Genomic DNA, 19,667 nt, shown 5'->3' on the forward strand with positions numbered 1-19,667 from the left:
ACAGTGTTATTTTACTGAAATTAAACTGCTATTGATCACAATATAAGTATGGTACCAAAAGATTTGGCACATACAAGTCCTTTTGTGTCCAACAAGCCTCTTCTCCAATACAGCATATGAAGGCTCAATTCTTTAACTATCCTTAATCTGAATATACAAAACCTCATTTGGTAGGAGTATACCCCATTCTGTCTACCTCTGTTCTCATTTGCTGACATGAAATCTTGTAATAATACTCAATTAGGGCTTCCCTGGTGGCACAGTGGTTGAGAGTCCGCCTGCCGATGCAGGGGACACGGGTTCAAGCCCTGGTCCACGAAGATCCCATGTGCCACAGAGCAGCTATGCCCTTGTGCCACAATTACTGAGCCTGCGCTCTCGATCCTACAAGCCACAACTACTGAGCCCATGTGCCACAACTACTGAAGCCCGCACGCCTAGAGCCCGTGCTCCGCAACAAGAGAAACCACAATGAGAAGCGTGCACACCACAACGAGGAGTAGCCCCCGCTTACCGCAACTAAAGAAAGCCCATGCGCAGCAACGAAGACCCAACACAGCCAAAAATAAATAAATAAATGTATTTAATACAAAAAAAATCAAGTAGCACTTAAAAGAAAAACTCAATTATATGGTGGCCAACTGAAAGATCCAACATAGGCTTATATACTTTTATTCATATTATTTAAAAGAAAACACAGAATTCTAAGCTTCTCTGAGAATTTATAAACCCCTGAAAATATGTCCAAACATCTCCAGGGACCTAAAAATCATTAGAAAAACACTTCTCTCTCCAACAGAGGTTTTATCACTCCCTTTTTATACCTTTAATCTTCCCCTCTTCAATACCTCTTTCCTCTACAACATACTACCTTTAAAAACAACAACCAAAAAACCTCTATGGTTCCCTGCTATCCCTCAATATACTACTCCTTCCCTTCAAAACCAAATTTCTTTATTGATTTACATACATTATTTATTTACATTCACTGCCTCCATTTGCCTGTCTCCACTCATCACCTATCCATTACAATATGGCTTTTGTTCCAAACACTTTCTGAAACTATTCTAAGTATTACCAATACTTGCAAACTATAATGTTCCAGCAACTTCTTCTTGACTTCCTGACTTATCTGAAGTACTTCAGAGCCAAAGGGCTTAGCCAAGGGACTGAACTACAAGTTTTTCAAGATCCCTTATATCAGTCATAAAATGTTTTTGAATTCATACTGTTTGACTTAAAACCCGAACAAGAGAAAGTTCCTGCCTTTGTATGCCACAGTTTAGTGAAGGAGACTCAGGTAAATAGATAAAATATAAAGAGTATAGCTGAACAGCCTGAGGGAGAATTAATGGTCTCATCTTACACTTCATCACAATGAAAAGGAATCAGAAAGAATGAAAAAATTTCTTTGTTTTTCTAAAGAATGTAAGTATAGCCGTTGAGTATCAGAAGGTCTAGGGCTCCCTTTATTAATTTCTAAGGACTGCTATAACAAAGTACCACAAACACTTAAAACAACAGAATTTATTGTCTCACAACATGGAGACCAGAAGTTCAAAATCAAGACGTCAGCAGGGCCATGCTCTCTCTGAAGGATCTGTGGGAGAATCCTTCCGTGCCCCTTTCTAGCTTCTGGTGGTTGCCAGCAATCCTTGGTGCTCCTAGGCTTGCAGCTGGATTACTCTGATCTCTGTCTCCACTGTCACAAGGCCTTTTTCCCTCTGTATTTCTATGTCTCTCTCCTCATAACCAGCCATTGGATTTGTTAGGGGAACCACTGACCGAAAACTGCCCACCCTGGCCAGGCACCACAGTAACCATCTGCATGAGCTGTTTTACAAAAGGAGGTCCTGGTAAGGAACATGGAACTAACAAGCCACCACCAACCGGAAGAATTCAGGAGAAGTCAAAAGGAGACACCAGCCCATATGTCCTACCAACCTCCCAGAATCCTCCTCGCTGGACTCCTTCTTGGCTGAGCCATGCGTGCACCACCAGGAAGGACCCTGAGTCAGAATGATTGGCCAGAGAGTAACCCAGAAACTAATCCCATCACCATAAAACCCGGGACTGTGAGCCACGTGGCACAGCAGTCCTCCTGGGTTCCCTTTCCCTCCTGCTCTCCACGCGGGTGCTCCTTCCCACTAAAGTCTCTTGCTTTGTCAGCACGTGTGTCCCCTCGGACATTTCATTTCCAAGTGTTAGACAAGAGCCCACTCTCGGGCCCTTGGAAGGGGTCCCCCTTCCTGCAACAGATTTAGGGTCCACCCTAATCCAGTATGACCTCAACAGACTTGATGAGACTTGAAGTGCACAGTAAAATTCAATAGAGTGAAAATGTACTTATTAGGGCTTTTTTGGTTGTTAATAAACCAAACTTAAACTACCTTAAGTAAAAATGGTTTTCCTGATGAACTAGATATTAAATATTATGAATTATTGTTAATCTTGTTTGGTGTAATAATGTGGTTATATAGGAGAAAACATTTATTTTAAGATATGCATGCTGAAGTATTTAGAAGTGAAGTGGCATGATATCTGCAACTTATTTTCAAATGGTCCAGAAAAAAAAAATTGCATACATGGGGTGGGGCTGGGTGGGGAGGGACAAATGAGGCAGAATGTTAACAACTATTGAATTTATGATGATAACTGGATTATTCTTTCAACCTCTCTATATGTAGGAAACTTTTCAAAATAAAAAGGTAACAGGAAATGAGGACATATTTTAACTGGGACATGCAGGCTTGGACCTGACTTCAAGGTGGATTAGACCTGGAATTGAAAGAATGTCAAAAGGTGAATATATACTACACAGGTCTTTCATCTCCATACTTTTCTATATACAACATTCCTCTCCAGCAATCACCATAGAAAGCAAGATGTTTCTCACAATGCTCTTTTCCCCAGTTAACCTCTCTCTAAATGAGAGGCAGGAGGGTATCAGGAGGTTGGCACAGGTTCCCCAGTCCAGTGAATGTACTAAAAAAAAGAAGGGATTAAGGGATTAAAGGTTGAGTAAATTAACTCCCTCTTCAATTTATTTTAACTCTTAACTCCCTTCTCATATTTAACAGGGAACAGAATGAGAAACTATAGTAGAATGCAAAAAAAGCCCCAAATCAGTAACATGAAATGTATTATATTCTAGAGTCTAAATATCATTCTCTGGTGAAGAGATTAGCTACCAAGATAGAAAAGAAACAGGCATAGATGGATCATTATCCATCACAGGCTTGACAGTAGAGAAGAAAGTCTGAGGAAATAGGATATTCACCTAACGAAGATGGAAGGAAGAAAAGAGAAAAGGAAGGAGGTAAGGAGGAAAGTAATAAAGGGAGAGCAAATCCGTGAAACAGGGCAGAAGCTAAACTGCCATACCCAGAGCTATCTCTAGGGATCTCCCTAAATTGATACCACCAAAAGTCCTTCTCAACTTCATCCTGACACTTGTTACAAATTTGAGAGCACGTAAATGGTACTAAGGATCCTGGCCAGTTGGGAAAAATCAGAAGTCCCTTCTGCCCAACAAGAAATGAACTCATTTATATGTAAAATGTATTAATTATCACAAAGCTCCAAAACTTCCTTCAAAAGGGTTAAGCGTTTAAGGCACTTTGTTGATTTGCACTGGTATCTTAAAATAGTAGTTATATTCTATAGACCAGCAAATGAGGCTCTCTCCCTGACACTCCTTATTCAACCAAAAAATAAAATGTTATTTAGAAAAATGTAGTCTTAATGGTGACTTTCACAGGCCAAATAAACATCCATGAACATCCTAGATAAATTTTAATTACCTGAAAAATACTAATCTCTTACAGATGCAAAAAGAACCATAGCCATTATTTTAACTCAATTCAACTTGTTAAATGCTTGGTTTTCCTGCAATTATATACTTTCATAATTCAAATCTAACTGATTTTAAGTTACTCCAATGGACTAAAATGAATCAACAGTTTTACTCATCTAAAGTTCACCACTCCTTTTAGTGCTGTTAATGCATTTTAAAACTTTTTTAAAAATCAAATCTTTAGGACTTCCCTGGTGGCTCAGTGGTTAAGAATCCACCTGCCAATACAGGGGACATGGGTTCAAGCCCTGGTCCGGGAAGATCTCACATGCCACGGAGCAATTAAGCCCATGCGCCACAACTACTGAGCCCATGCACTAGAGCCCGCAAGCCACAACTACTGAGCCCACGTGTCACAACTACTGAAGCCCACATGCCTAGAGCCTGTGCTCTGCAACAAGAGAAGCCACTGCAATGAGACACCCGCGCACTGCAACAAACAGTAGCCCCCACTCACCGCAACTAGAGAAAGCCCACATGCAGCAACGAAGACCCAACGCAACCAAAAATAAATAAGTAAAAATAAGTAAGTTAAAAAAAAATCTTTAAACACTATTTATTTTGCTACTTGAGGTAAAGACCATTATTTGACCAATAAGTTTACAATGAATAAGGTTAGACATATGCCTACTACAAAATGCAAGATTTGAATGATGTGGTTATTAATCCATCATTAAAGATAAATTACAACAACAAAAAATCTGAATTGCCAGCGACCTAGTGGTATTATATCAACTATTTTCAAATATAACATATTCATTCTTGTAAATAATCAATTTAAATAATACTGTAATAAGCCTGGTCAAGTATAAACCTGAACAGTCTTACCTGTATGATGTGGGTCTGATGTTGTCTTTGCAGATGCTTCCAAACAATATTTTTCCCTGTAATTATCCTCATGATTAATTCCTCTAGAACTTTCTTCAGTAGGCAGATTGCATATTCTGGGATCACTTTGTGACTGCAGAAAAGTATTCTTATTTGCAGCAACCTAAAAGGACAAAATATGTATTTTATGCTGATATTAAACTTAATTTCCCATATTTTTACTTAATAGATTCCTAAGTTAAAATGTGAGCTACTAGTTTCTCATACCTAAATGGGGAATATTTAAAAATAAAAATTATAATTTTTATTGTTTGTTTTTTAAGCTACTTTTATTACATAATAAAAGCTGAAAGACATCACAGAATGAAAATTATGCTTACAATTATAGCGTATTTTAAGCAACGTATCAAATAAGGTTTTAAACAAGTCACAATATGCCATTCTCAGTCAACTGCTTTTTTTCTTGCTAAATTTCTCAATATTAAAAGAAACACTTAAATATTGTTAATTTAAGTGTGATAATGATACCTGTACTGTATTGTTGTTGTTTTAACAGTACCTTATGTTTTAAAGACAAATACTAAAATATTTACAAATGAAAAGATATTCCTGGAATCTGCATGAAAATAATGAGAGGGGAAGAAGGGGGGAGGGAGCTAGAGAGGAAAAAATGAAGCAAGAACAACTGCCATAAACTGACAATTGTTGAAGCTGGATGATGGGTAAATGGGGGTTCTTCATATACTCTTTTCTCTATTTTTGTATATGTATTAGCTTTCTGTTGCTGCTGTAACAGATTACAAGAAACTTAGTGGCTTAAAACAACATAAATTTATTTTATAATTTTGTAAGTTTGAACTCTCACTTGGCTCTTAATGGACTAAAATCAAGGTAATCAGCAGGGCAGCATTTCTTTCAGGAGGTTCTAAGGGAGAAAACATTTCCTTGACTTTTCAAACTTCTAAAAGCTACCCACATTCCTTGGCTTGTGGCCCCATTCCTCTACTTCAAAGCCAGTTCCTCTGCATCTCTCTGCCCCTGCTTCCTTAATCACATCTCTTTCTCTAACCCTCTCATCTGTCTCCCTCTTCTACTTTTAAGGACCTCTGTGATTATACTGGGCCCATCTGGATAATCCAGGATGACCACCCCCCACCTCATCTCAAGGTCCTTAACATTAATCACCTAGTCCCTTTTGCCACGTGAGGTAACATATTCACAGGTTCCAGGGATTAGGACATGGACATTTTTAGAAGGCCATTTTTCTGCCTACCATAGTATGTTTGAAATGTTTTTAAAATAACAACTCACAATAACAGACACAGTCGTCATATCTCTATAAATATTCATTATAATAAATTTCAGAGACATTCAAAAACCTGTCTGATAAGATTTTAAAGTAAGTCAGGTGAGGGAGGAGTCAAGATGGCGGTGTGGGAAGATGCGGAGTTAGCGTCTCCCCACAACTAGGGTGCCTGCTGGCCGCTGGTGGGGGGATTCTGACCCCCAAGGAGATGGGAGGAACCCCAAGGTGAACCAGTAGGACAGAGAGATACAAAGTGGGGAGAAGTGGAGGCCAGACAAGATCAGCACCTCTGAGGCCAGGGAGATCAGGAGAGGCAGGTAGGACGGACTCTCCTACCTAGACAGAGCAGAGGGCAACTGTCTGGCCCTCTTGGGCAGGGGAGGCTGCTGAGCTCCCAGGCCGGACCCCTGCCCTCCAAGGCCCCCCCTTCTCCTGTCCTCCCCCCCATACTGGCTGCATTGGTCCTGGGGCATAGGAGGGAGACTAGGGAGATCAGGAGAGGCAGGCAGGAAGGGCCCTCCCAGACCCCAGACCGGAGGAGCAGGAGAGGAGAGGAGGGCGTTTGCCCCACCCACTCAACCCCAGGAAGCCTGCTAGGCTCCCAGGTGCGGTTCCCTGCCCTCTGAGACAGGGGTTGGGGGCACAACTGGGCCCCTTCTGTTCCCCTGCCTAATCCGCACCGCCAGGGCCTTTTCCAGCCCTGTGGGTCCTGATCATGCGCCAGGCCCACCACCCAAACTTCGCCCTTGCTTAGGCCCTGCTCTCCACAGCCAAGGCCTCACCCACCCCTTTTTTTTTCCTTTCCCCCCTCCTTTTTTCTACTCTTGTGGTACTGATGTACCTTCTGGTTGTTGATTCATCTGTATTTTTATTTTTACATTCTTTCTAACATATCTGTTAGTCTCCTAGTCTAATTTTATTTTCTACTTTGTTATTTTTCTCTCTTTTATTTTTTTGCCACCACACACGGCTTGCAGGATCTTGATTCATGAGCCTGGGGCTGGGGGAAGCTCCTGCGGTGGGAGCTCCGAGTCCGAACCACTGGACTAACAGAGAACCTCTGACCCCAGGGAATATTTATTGGCGTGAGGTCTCACAGAGTTCCTCATCTCAGCACTAAGACCCAGCTCTACCCAATAGCCTTCAAACTCCAGTGTTGGAAGCCTCAGGCCAAACAACGAGTAAAACAGGAACACAATCCCACTCATTTAAAAAAAAAGAGAGAGAGAGATGGCAAAAAAGTATGTCACAGATGAGGAAGCAAGGTAAAAACCTACAAGACCAAATAAATGAAGAGGAAATAGGTAACCCACCTGAAAAAGAAAAAACACAATGAGACAACAAGAAAATATGTCACAGATGAAGGAGCAAGGCAAAACCCTACAAGACTAAATAAATCAAGTGGAAATAGGCAACCCACCTGAAAAAGAATTCACAGTAATGATAGCAAAGGTGATCCAGAATCTCAGAAATAGAATGGAAGCATGGATTAAGAAAATACAAGAAATGTTTAACAAAGATCTAGAAGAACTAAAGAACAAACAAAGAGAGATGAACAACACTATAACTGAAATAAAAAATACACTAGAAGGAAGCAATAACAGAATAATGGAGGCAGAAGAACGAATAAGTGAGTGGGAAGACAAACTGGTGGAAATAACTGTTGAGGAGCAGAATAAAGAAAAAGAATGAAAAGAATTGAAGACAATCTCAGAAACCTCTCGGACAAGACTAAATGCACCAACATTTGAATTACAGTGGTCCCAGAAGAAGAAGAGAAAAAGAAAGGGTCTGAGAAAATATTTGAAGAGATTATAGTCGAAAACTTCCCTAATGTGGAAAAGGAAATAGTCATCTGAGTCCAGTAAGCAAAGAGTCCCATACAGGATAAACCTTACGAAAAACACACCAAGAGACATATTAATCAAACTAACAAAAATTAAATTCAAAGAAAAAATATTAAAAGCAGAAAGGAAAAAAACAAAAATAGCATACAAAGGAATCCCCATAAGGTTACCAGCTAATTTTTCAGTGGAAACTCTGCAGGCCAGAAGGGAATGGCAGGATATACTTAAAGTGATGAAAGAGAAGAAATCTACAACCAAGATTACTCTCCCCAGCAAAGATCTCATTCAGATTCCATGGAGAAGTCAAAAGCTTTTCAGACAAACAAAAGCAAAGAGAATTCGGCACCATCAAACCAGCTTTAAAACAAACACTAGGGACTTCCCTGGTGGTCCAGTGGTAAAGAATCCACCTTTCAATGCAGGGGACACGGGTTCAATCCCTGGTCAGGGAACTAAGATCCCACATGCGGTGCAGCGTGGCCAAAAAAAAAAAAAGAAAACAAACACTAAAGAAACTTTTCTAAGTGGGAAACAAAAGAGAAGAAAAACACCCACAAAAACAAACCCAAAACAATTAAGAAAATGGTAATAGCAACATATATATCAATAATAACCCTGAAGGTAAATGGATTAAATGCCCCAACCAAAAGACACAGACTGGCTGAATGGATACAAAAACAAGATCCATATATATGCTGTCTACAAGAGACCCACTTCAGACCTAGGGACACATAAAGACTGAAACTGAAGGGATGGAAAATGATATTCCATGCAAATAGAAATCAAAAAGCAAGCTGGAGTAGCAATACTCACATCAGATAAAATAGACTTTAAAATAAAGACTGTTACAGGAGATAAGCAGGGACCCTACATGAGGATCAATCTAAGAAGAAGATATAACAATTATAAATGTTTATGCACCCAACATAGGTGCACTCTAATACATAAGGCAAATGCTAACAACCATGAAATGAGAAATCGACAGTAACACAATAATAGTAGGGGACATTAACACCCCACTTACACCAATGGACAAATCATCCAAACAGAAAATAAATAAGGAAACACAAGCTTTAAATGATACAATAGACCAGATAGATCTAATTGATAATTATAGAACATTCCACCCAAAAGTGGCAGAATACACTTTCTTCTCAAGTGTACATGGAACATTCTCCAGGATAGATCACATCTTGGGTCACAAATCAAGCCTCAGAAAATTTAAGAAAATTGAAATCATATCAAGCATCTTTTCTGACCACGACGCTATGAGATCAGAAATCAATTACAGGAAAAAAAACTGTAAAAAACACAAATACATGGGTGCTAAACAGTGCGCTACTAAATAACCAAGAGATCACTGAGGAAATCAAAAAATACACAGAAACAAATAACAAAAACACGATGACCCAAAAGCTATGGGACGCAGCCAAAGCAGTTCTAAGAGGGAAGATTACAGAAATTTAATCTCACCTCAAGAAACAAGAAAAATTTCAAATAAACAATGTAACCTTACACCTAAAGCAACTAGAGAAGGAAGAACAAAGAAAACCCAAAGGCAGTAGAAGGAAAGAAATCATAAAGATCAGAACAGAAATAAATGAAATAGAAACGAAGAAAACAATAGCAAAGATCAACAAAACTAAAAGTTGATTCTTTGAGAAGATAAAATTGATAAACCTTTAGCCAGACTCATCAAGAAAAAAAGGGAGAGGATGCAAATCAATAAAATTAGAAATGAAAAAGGAGAAGTCACAACTGACACTGCAGAAATACAAAGGATTATAAGAGACTACTCCAAACAATTATACGCCAATAAAATGGACAGCCAAGAAGAAATGGACAAATTCTTGGAAAGGTACAATTTTCCAAGACTGAACCAAGAAAAATTAGAAAATATAAACAGACCCATCACAAGTAATGAAACTGAAGCTGTGATTAAAAATCTTCCAACAAACAAAAGTCTAGGACCAGATGGCTTCACAGGCAAATTCTATCAAATGTTTAGAGAAGAGCTAACACCAATCCTCCTAAAACTCTTCCAAAAAATTGCAGAGGGAGAAACTCCCAAATTCATTTTACGAACCCACCACCACCCTGATACCAAAACCAGGCAAAGATGCCACCAAAAAAAGAAAACTACAGGCCAATATCACTGATGAACATAGATGCAAAAATCCTGAACAAAATACTAGCAAACAGAATCCAACAGCACATTAAAAGGATCATACACCATGATCAAGTGGGATTTATCCCAGGGATGCAAGGATTCTTCAATATAAGTAAATCAATCAATGTGACACACCACATTAACAAACTGAAGAATAAAAACCATATGATCATCTCAATAGATGCAGAAAAAGCTTTTGACAAAATTCAACACCCATGTATGATAAAAACTCTCCAGAAAGTGGGCATAGAGGGAACATACCTCAACATAATAAAGCCCATATACAACAAACCCACAGCTAACATCATTCTCAATGGTGAAAAACTGAAAGCATTTCCTCTCAGATCAGGAAGAAGAACAGTATGTTCACTCTCGCCACTATTATTCAACATAGTTTGGAAGTCCTAGCCACAGCAATCTAAGAAGAACAAGAAATAAAAGGAATCCAAATTGGAAAGGAAAAAGCGAAACTGTCACTGTTTGCAGATGACATGACACCATATATAGAAAATTCTAAAGATGTGACCAGAAAACTACTAGAACTAATCAATGAATTTGGTTAAGGTTGCAGGATACAAAATTAATGCACAGAAATCTCTGGCATTCCTATACACCAACAATGAAAAATCAGAAAAAGAAATTAAGGAAACAATCCCACTTACCACTGCAACAAAAAGAATAAAATACCTAGGAATAAACCTGCCTAAGGAAGTGAAAGACTTGTACTCAGAAAACTATAAAACACTGATGAAAGAACTCAAAGATGACATAAACAGGCGGAGAAATATACCATGTTCTTGGATTGGAAGAATCACTATTGTGAAAATGACTATCCTACCCAAAGCAAGCTACAGATTCAGTGCAATCCCTATCAAACTACCAATGGCATTCTTCACAGAATTAGAACAAAAAATCTTACAATTTGTATGGAAACACTAAAGACCCCAAACAGCCAAAGCAATCTTGAGAAAGAAAAACAGAGTTGGAGGAATCAGGCTCCCCAACTTCAAACTATACCACAAAGCTACAGTAATCAAGTCAGTATGGTACTGGCACAAAAAAGAAATATAGATCAATGGTACAGGATAGAATGCCCAGAGATAAACCCAGGTACATATGGGCACCTAATTTACGACAAAGGAGGCAAGAACATACAATGGAGAAAAGACAGCCTCTTCAATCAGTGGTGCTGGGAAAACTGGACAGCTACATGTAGAAGAATGAAATTAGAACACTACCTAACACCATAAACAAAAATAAACTCAAAAAGGATTAAAGACTTAAATTTAAGACCAGGCACTATAAAACTTTTAGACGAAAACAAGGAAAAACATTCTTTGACATAAATCACAGCAAGATCTTTTTTGACCCACCTCCTAGAGTAACAGAAATAAAAACAAAAATAAACAAATGGGACTTAATTAAACTTAAATGCTTTGCACAGTAAAGGAAACCATAAACAAGACAAAAAGACATCCCTCAGAATGGGAGAAAATATTTGCAAATGAAACAGCAGACAAAGGATTAATCTCCAAATATACAAACAGCTCATGGAGCTCAATATCAAGAAAACAAACAATCCAGTTAAAAAAATGGGGGAAGACCTAACTAGACATTTCACCAAGGAAGACATACAGATGGCCAAGAGGCACATAAAAAGATGCTCAACATCACTAATTATTAGAGAAATGCAAATCAAAACTACAATGAGGTATCACCTCACGCCCATCAGAATGGCCATTATTGAAAAAGCTAGAAACAGTAAATGCTGGAAAGGGTGTGGTGAAAAGGGAACCCTCCTACACTGTTGGTGGGAATGTAAGTTGATACAAACACTACAGAAACAGTATGGACGTTCCTTAAAAAACTAAAAATAGAACTACCATATGACCCAGCGATCCCACTGCTGGGTATATACCCTGAGAAAACCATAATTCAAAAAGAGACATGCACCACAATGTTCACTGAAGCACTATTTACAATAGCCAGGACATGGAACCAACCTAGATGTCCATCAACAGATGAATGGATAAAGACATCGTACATATATACAGTGGAATATTACTCAGCCATAAAAAGAAAAGAAATTGAGTTATCTGTAGTGAGGTGGATGGACCTAGAGTCTGTCATACAGAGTGAAGTAAGTCAGAAAGAGAAAAACAAATACCATATGCTAAAGCATATATATGCAATTTTTAAAAAATGGTACTGATGAACCTAGTTGCAGGGCAGGAATAAAGAGGTAGACATAGAGAATGGACTTGATGACATGGGGTGGGAGGGCGAAGCTGGGGCAAAGTGAGAGTAGTATCGACATATATACACTACTGAATGTAAAATAGTTGGCAGGTGGGAAGCAGCAGCAAAGCACAAGGAGATCAGCTCAGTGCTTTGTGACAACCTAGAGTGGGATAGGAAGGATGGGAGGGAGGCCCAAGAGCGAGGGGATATGGGGACATGTGTAGGCATATGGCTGATTCGCTTTGTTGTGCAACAGAAACTAACACAGTATTGTGAAGCAATTATACTCCAATAAAGATCTATTAAAAAAGTTTTTTAATTAAAAAAAGATTACTGCTGATCCCAAAAAATAAATAAAAAATAAAGTAAGTCATGGCAATAAACTAATGAAGGCCTAAATTTTATTTTTTGCAACATTTTATTTTTATATAATTTTAAACTTAAACAATCCAGAAATAATACAAGGAAGTCTCATATACCCTTTACCCAAATTCATCATTTGTTTACATTTTGCTCCTTTTACTTTCCCTCTATCTCTCCGTGTGTGTGTGTGTGTGTGTGTGTGTATATACACATCTGAAAGTAAGCTGGACACACTGTGCTCCTCTATGTCTAAATACTACAAAGTGTGCTTGCAAAGAGCAAAGACACTCTCTTACATAATCACAGTAAAATTATCAAAACCAAGAATTTAACATTGGTAGTATAATACTATTACCCAATCCACAGTTCATATTCAAATGGGGTCGCTTACCCCAACAATGTCTTTTGATAGTTCTTCCCTGAGCCAGGATCCAATCCCAGGTCACACAATACATTTAATCAACAAGTTTCTTTAGTCTCCTTTAATCTAGAACAGTTCCTCAACCTTTATTTATCTTTTGTGATTTTTGACACTTTTGAAGACTACAGGCCAGTTATTTTGTAGAATGCTCCTCTATCTGGATTGTCTGATATTTCCTAATGATGAGTTTCAGGTTATGCATTTTGGACAGGAATATCACAGTTCATCATACCAGAGGCACATAATATTAATTTGTCCCATTACAGGAGGCATTCACTTGATTAAAGTGGTGTCTACCAGGTATTCCTGCAAAGCTAGTATTTTTCTATTTGTAATTTTTTTAAGTATGTTGTAAGGAGATGCTTGAGTCTATTCAAATATCCTATTTCCTGACCAAACATTCACCCACTTGTTTTGGAATCCATTAATATTTTCCAACACCATCATTACTTTTATTTTTATGATTTAGCATTCCACTCTGAGAAAGAGCTTACGCTCCTCCCCATTTAGTTATTTAGTTGTATTAGTACGGATTCAGACTCCTAAAATAACCCACATTATTCAGTGGGGTTATTATCCATTAGTATATTTATTTTGATGCTCAATTTGTTCCAGATTTTGTATTTATCAGACCACTCAAGTATAAAACCCCTGAAGTCACCAAAACAATACTTTCTCAGTCTGGATTAATCCAATCTAAGATGAGAAATAATTCAAGAACAAAAATTTAAGAATGGAATAAACAAAGTAACGGGACACTAAAGTTGACTGCTAAGCTTAATACTTTTGCGCTTTGCATGTTGCCTTGCTTAAAATAGCTGTATAATTTCAAAAAATGCCTACTTCATTAGTTTTTAAAGACAACTATTTAGATTCTTGATATTAATTATAACAGGAAAAGAATAAATCAGCATTTTTGGTTTGGAATTAGTCATTAGAAACTCCATCAGAAAATAAACATAAAGTCAAGGGTGTCAAGACGATTCAATGGGGGAAAAATACAGTCTTTTCAACAAATGGTCCTGGAACAATTAGATATCCACATGAAAAAAGATAAAATTGGATTCCTACCTCACACCATACGTGAAAACTAATTCAAAATGGGTCACAGGCTGAAATGTAAGAACTAAAACTATAAAACTCTTAGAAGAAAATATAGTAAATCTTCATGACCTTCTTAGATATAACACTAAAACCACAAGTACTACCAACACCAAAAAAAAAAAAAACAGATAAACTGGACTTCGTAAAAATTTTAAACTTTTATGCTACAAATGAAACCATCAAGAAAGTGAAAGGCAAAAACAGAATGGGTGAAAATATTTGCAAATCATATATCTGATAACGGACCTATGTTTAGAATATACAAAGAACTCTTACAACTCTATAATAAAAAGCAAATAATCCAACTTAAAAAAAGGACAAAGGATCTGAATAGACAGTTCTCCAAAGAAGATATTCAAATGGCTGATACGCACATATAAAGATGCTCAATGACATCAGCCATCAAGGAAATGTAAACCATAATCCCAAATGAGATATTACTTCATCCACAGTATGGTTTATAATCAAATAGATAATAATAAGTATTGACAAGGATGTGGAGGACTGAAACCATCATATACTAATGGTGGGAATGAAACAGTACAGCCACCTTGGAAAAGAGTCTGGCATTTTATTAAAAGGTTAACCACAGAATTATCATATGATCCAGCAATTCCACTCCTAGAAATGCACCCAACAGAAATGAAAACATACATCTAGGGGCTTCCCTGGTGGCGCAGTGGTTGAGAGTCCGCCTGCCGATGCAGGGGACACGGCTTCGTGCCCTGGTCCGGGAAGATCCCACATGCCGCGGAGCAGCTGGGCCCATGAGCCATGGCCGCTGAGCCTGCGCGTCCGGAGCCTGTGCTCCGCAACTGGAGAGGCCACAACAGTGAGAGGCCCACATACCGCAAAAACAACAAAAACAAAAAAAAATACGTCTACACAACAATTTATACGCTAATATTCATCAGCATTATTCATAATACCTAAAAAATTTTTTAAATGGAAACAAACCAAACACCCATCAACCAACAGATGGAAAAATAAAATACGGTATATTAATAAAATGAAATAGTATTCAGTGTGGCAAGCAGAATAATGCCTCCAGAAGGTGTCCACACCCTAATTCCCAGAACCTGTGGATATGTTACCTTATGTGGCAGAAGACGCTTTGCAGATGCAATTAAGGTTAAGGACCTTGAAATAGAGAGATTGTCCTGAATTATCCAGGCAGGCTCAATCTAACCAAATGAGTTCCAGTTTCAGAGAACCAAAAAGATGGCAATATAAGAACTCAAACCACCATTACCAATTTTGAAAACATAGGAAGGGGACCATGAGCAAAGGAATGTAGGTGGTCTGCAGAACCTAGAAAAGGCAAAGGAAACATTCTTTTTTTTTTTGCGGTATGTGGGCCTCTCACTGTTGTGGCCTCTCCTATTATGGAGCACAGGCTCTGGACATGCAGGCTCAGCAGCCATGGCTCACAGGCCCAGCCGCTCCACAGCATGTGGGATCTTCCCGGACCGGGGCACAAACCTGTGTCCCCTGCATCGGCAGGTGGACTCTCAACCACTGCGCCACCAGGGAAGCCCAGGAAACATTCTTAAAACCTCCAGAAATAAATGCAACCCTGCCAACACCTTGATCTTAGCCCAGTGAGACCCACGTTGGGCTTCTGACCTACAGATCTGTAAGATAATACATTTGCATTATTTTCTTTTTTTTTTAATATTTATTTATTTGGCTGCATTGGTTCTTAGTTGCGGCACACAGAACCTTTTGTTGTGGTGCACAGGTTCTTCGTTGTAGCGCATGGGCTTCTCTCTAGTTGTGGTGTGTGGGTTCAAGAGAGCGCAGGCTCAGTAGTTGTGGTGTGTGAGCTTAGTTGCCCTGCAGCATGTGGGATCTTAGTTCCCTGACCAGAGATCGAACCCACGTCTCTTGCATGGGAAGGCAGAATCTTAACCACTGGACCACCAGGGAAGTCCCACATTTGCATTGTTTTAAGACACTAAATTTCTGGTAACCTGTTACAGCAGCAATAGAAAACTAATACATTCAGCAATAAAAAGAAATGAATTACTGATACATGCTACAATGTGGATGAGTCTTTTGAAAAACACTATGCTAACTGAAAAAAGTGAGTCACAAAAGGCCACATGTGTGATTCCATTTATATGAAATGTTCATAATAGATAAATATATAGAAACAGAAAGTAGATTAGTGGTTGCTAAGGGCTGGGGGATTTTGATGGGCTGATGTGTATGAGGTCTCTTTCTGGAATGATAAAAATGTTCTTTTGGTGAGCACTGCACAACTCTGAACATACTAAAGACAACTGAATTGTAGTAGGTAGACTACAGGTATGTGAATTGTATTTAAATAAAGCTGCTTGTACAAAAAGAAACCTTATTTAAAATTAAAAACTATGCTTACATAGTTTTCTCCTTACATTGTGGCCAGAATTCTAAAGGAGTGTAAGATAAAATAAACAGATGCAGGCCAAAAAACACAGAGTCAAAAATCAATAGATGTTTTCAGCAACAAAAAGACAAAACACCAGTTAAAAGCCAAGGACTTGAACAGATATTTCTCCAAAGAAGATAAGCAAATGGTCAATAAGCACATGAAAAGATGCTCAGCATTACTAGTCATTAGGAAAATGCAAATCAAGACCACAATGAAATGCCACTTCACACCAACAAGAATGGCCATAATCAAAACAAACAAAAAAAACAACAGCAATGAAAACAGAAAATAACCAGTGTTGCTGAGGATGTGGAGAAACTGGAACCCTCATACATTGCTGATGGGAATGTAAAATGGTTCAGTAGCTATGGAAACAATTTGGTAGTTCCTCAAAATCTAAACACAGAATCACCATATGATCTAGCAATTCCACTCCTAAGTATATACACAAGAGAACTGAAAACAGGTACCCAAACAGAAACTTGTATGCCAGTGTTCACATCAGCATTATTCATAATAGCCAAAAAGTGGAAACAACTCAAGTATCTATCAATAAATGAGTGAATAAACAAAATACAGTATATACATATACAACTGAATACTACTTAACCATACAAAGCACTGATGTTCTGATACCTGCTACAACATGAATGATCCTGAAAACGTCAGGCTAAGTGAAATAAGCCAGAGACGACAGGGCAAATATTTATGATTCCATTTATATGAGGTACCTAGGGTAATCAAATCCATGGAGACAGAAAGTAGAATAGTGATGACCGGAGGGGAGAACAGGGAATTATTGCCTAATGGTTACAAAGTTTCTGTTTAGAGTAATGAAAAAGTTTTGAACACAGACAGTGGTGATTTTTGCACAACAGTGTGAACGAAATTAATGCCACCTACCTGCACGCTTAAAAATGGTAAAATGGCAAATTTTATGTTATACATATCTTACCATAATAAAAAAAAATAGAAGAAATATTAGTAGACTTTAATCTCCATAACATAAATGAATCAGAGAACTGTAGTGTAGCAGAAGTGTGGACTGCCCATTTTATATATGCTCTATATAGCCTTTATATAACTTCTATATACCTAAGACTAAAACAATCCTTCATCTTAATAGTAAAGAATATATATTAAGACTGCTTCAGGGGCTTCTCTGGTGGCACAGTAGTTAAGAATCCGCCCACCAGTGCAGAGGACACGGGTTTGATCCCTGGTCTGGGAAGATCCCACATGCCGTGGAGCAACTAAGCCCATGCGCCACAACTACTGAGCCTGCACTCTAGAGCCCGTGAGCCACAACTACTGAAGCCTGTGTGGCTAGAGCCCATGCTCCGCAACAAGAAGCCACCACAATGAGAAGACTGCACACCACAATGAAGAGTAGCCCCTGCTCGCCGCAACTAGAGAAAGCCCGCGCACAGCAACGAAGACCCAACGCAGTCAAAAGAAACAAATAAATTTATAAAAATTAATAAAATTTTTAAAAAAAGACTGCTTCGGGACTTCCCTGGTGGTCCAGTGGCTAGGAGTCCGCCTTCCAATGCAGGGAGCATGGGTTCAATCCCTGGTTAGGGAACTGGGATCCCACATGCTGCAACAACTGGGCCTGCGCACCCTGGAGCCCTCACGCCGCAACTAGAGAGACGCCCGCTTGCCACAGCAAAGGACCCCACAGGCCACAAAGAAGATCCCGCGTGCCGCAACTAGGACCTGACGCAACCAAATAAACAAACAAACAAATAAATAAATAATGTAGATTTGTTTTAAAAAAAAGACTGTTTCGAGCACTTACTTTTACAAGCATAAATGAAAGGGAGTGTCCAGAACAGTGATATAAAGCATTATTTATATGTTTTCTCTTTAAAGTGCCTTAAAGTTTTCACGTATTTATGTTACCTTTAAAAAGAACACTGATCAGAACAACTTTTTTTTTAACAAGAATCTCCACCCCTTCCCTTGCAGAGGTATTTTTCACTGTTAACAAAACTTTATTTTACAGACCTAACCCAAGTTTATTTTATGTCATTCCTTTAAAATATATATATTTAGTCATTATTTCTAAGGTTTTTAGAAGAATTTATCAGAGATACAGGCATTAAGTATTACTACCTGTTTAAATGGCACTTTTTAAAAAATACATGCTTCTCTAGATTATACTTCCTTTCCTGTTTTGTTTTGTTTTTTTACCTCAGATAATTTTACATCTGAATTCAGCTTTGTAACCTCTTCATTAGGACTTGGATTACTTCTTGCTGGCGGTATAAATTTTGGCTTTTTGAAGGGATTCCCTTGCAACTGACTTGGTGCTGCCGATCGTCTCATATTCAGCAGTATTAACCTGAAAAATACCCAAAACAAAAATGATCTAATCATAAGTCAGATTAGAATCACCTCCAAGTATATCATAACTACAATCATGACATCTTTAAAAATATAAGAGAATAAACCTGTAAAAAGCCTTAGGAAACAAATTCAACAGCTGGTAGCATTTTATTTTCCATCACAAAAGGCTTCTGAAAAATATTTAAGATTTAAATTACATGGTGTAAACCTGAGCATATATTGTATCAATTTTGATAAAACTATAGATTAGATAATGATTATATAGCCTTAAACTCAATTTAGATAGTAGTTTCAAAATCAAAAGAAACATAATTATTCACAGACATACATCCAACATGTTGCTTTTTTTCTATTCCATTAATCCATAAACTGCATGAGGGTAGCAATCATTCTTGTTTTCTTCACCACTCTGTAAGCTGCTTCGACCACAAAGCCAGATACATTATAATCACTAAAGAATATTTTTGAATGAATGAATAAAATCCTGGCAATTAAAAGAACACATTTACAGTTCAATCTCCTTTTAAAACCATGGGATATGTTAAATATATTAATCAAGAGACTAGAACCAGGTTTCCAAACTTTTGCTCAATATTATTTCCACCAGGACAGGACAGGTGAGACAGATAAAAGGCAAGAACATTACATGCACACATCAGGCTTCTGCAATGGACGGCAGTAAGCACTCTTATTCAAAGTAATCTCACAAAACACTACACAAGATATGGCATCAACAAGGATGTACATGGCTACCAGAATTATT

General features: G+C 38.2%; 1 protein-coding gene across 1 annotated transcript in view; it reads right to left on the minus strand.

Annotated features, from left to right (window-relative positions):
* The window catches only part of RAD54B (RAD54 homolog B), an 89,649-nt gene extending 70,766 nt beyond the window's left edge, over nucleotides 1-18,883 (minus strand). Inside the window, exons 1-2 of the mRNA XM_065895581.1 lie at nucleotides 18,749-18,883; nucleotides 4,685-4,847 (exon numbers count right to left, since the gene is read on the minus strand). Coding sequence (XP_065751653.1) covers nucleotides 4,685-4,847; nucleotides 18,749-18,883 — 298 coding nt within the window. The remainder of the gene's footprint in view (nucleotides 1-4,684; nucleotides 4,848-18,748) is intronic.
* Nucleotides 18,884-19,667: the final 784 nt, after the last annotated feature.

This window comes from Phocoena phocoena, chromosome 17 (assembly GCF_963924675.1).
Source record: "Phocoena phocoena chromosome 17, mPhoPho1.1, whole genome shotgun sequence".
In the NCBI taxonomy this organism is placed as follows: domain Eukaryota; kingdom Metazoa; phylum Chordata; class Mammalia; order Artiodactyla; family Phocoenidae; genus Phocoena; species Phocoena phocoena.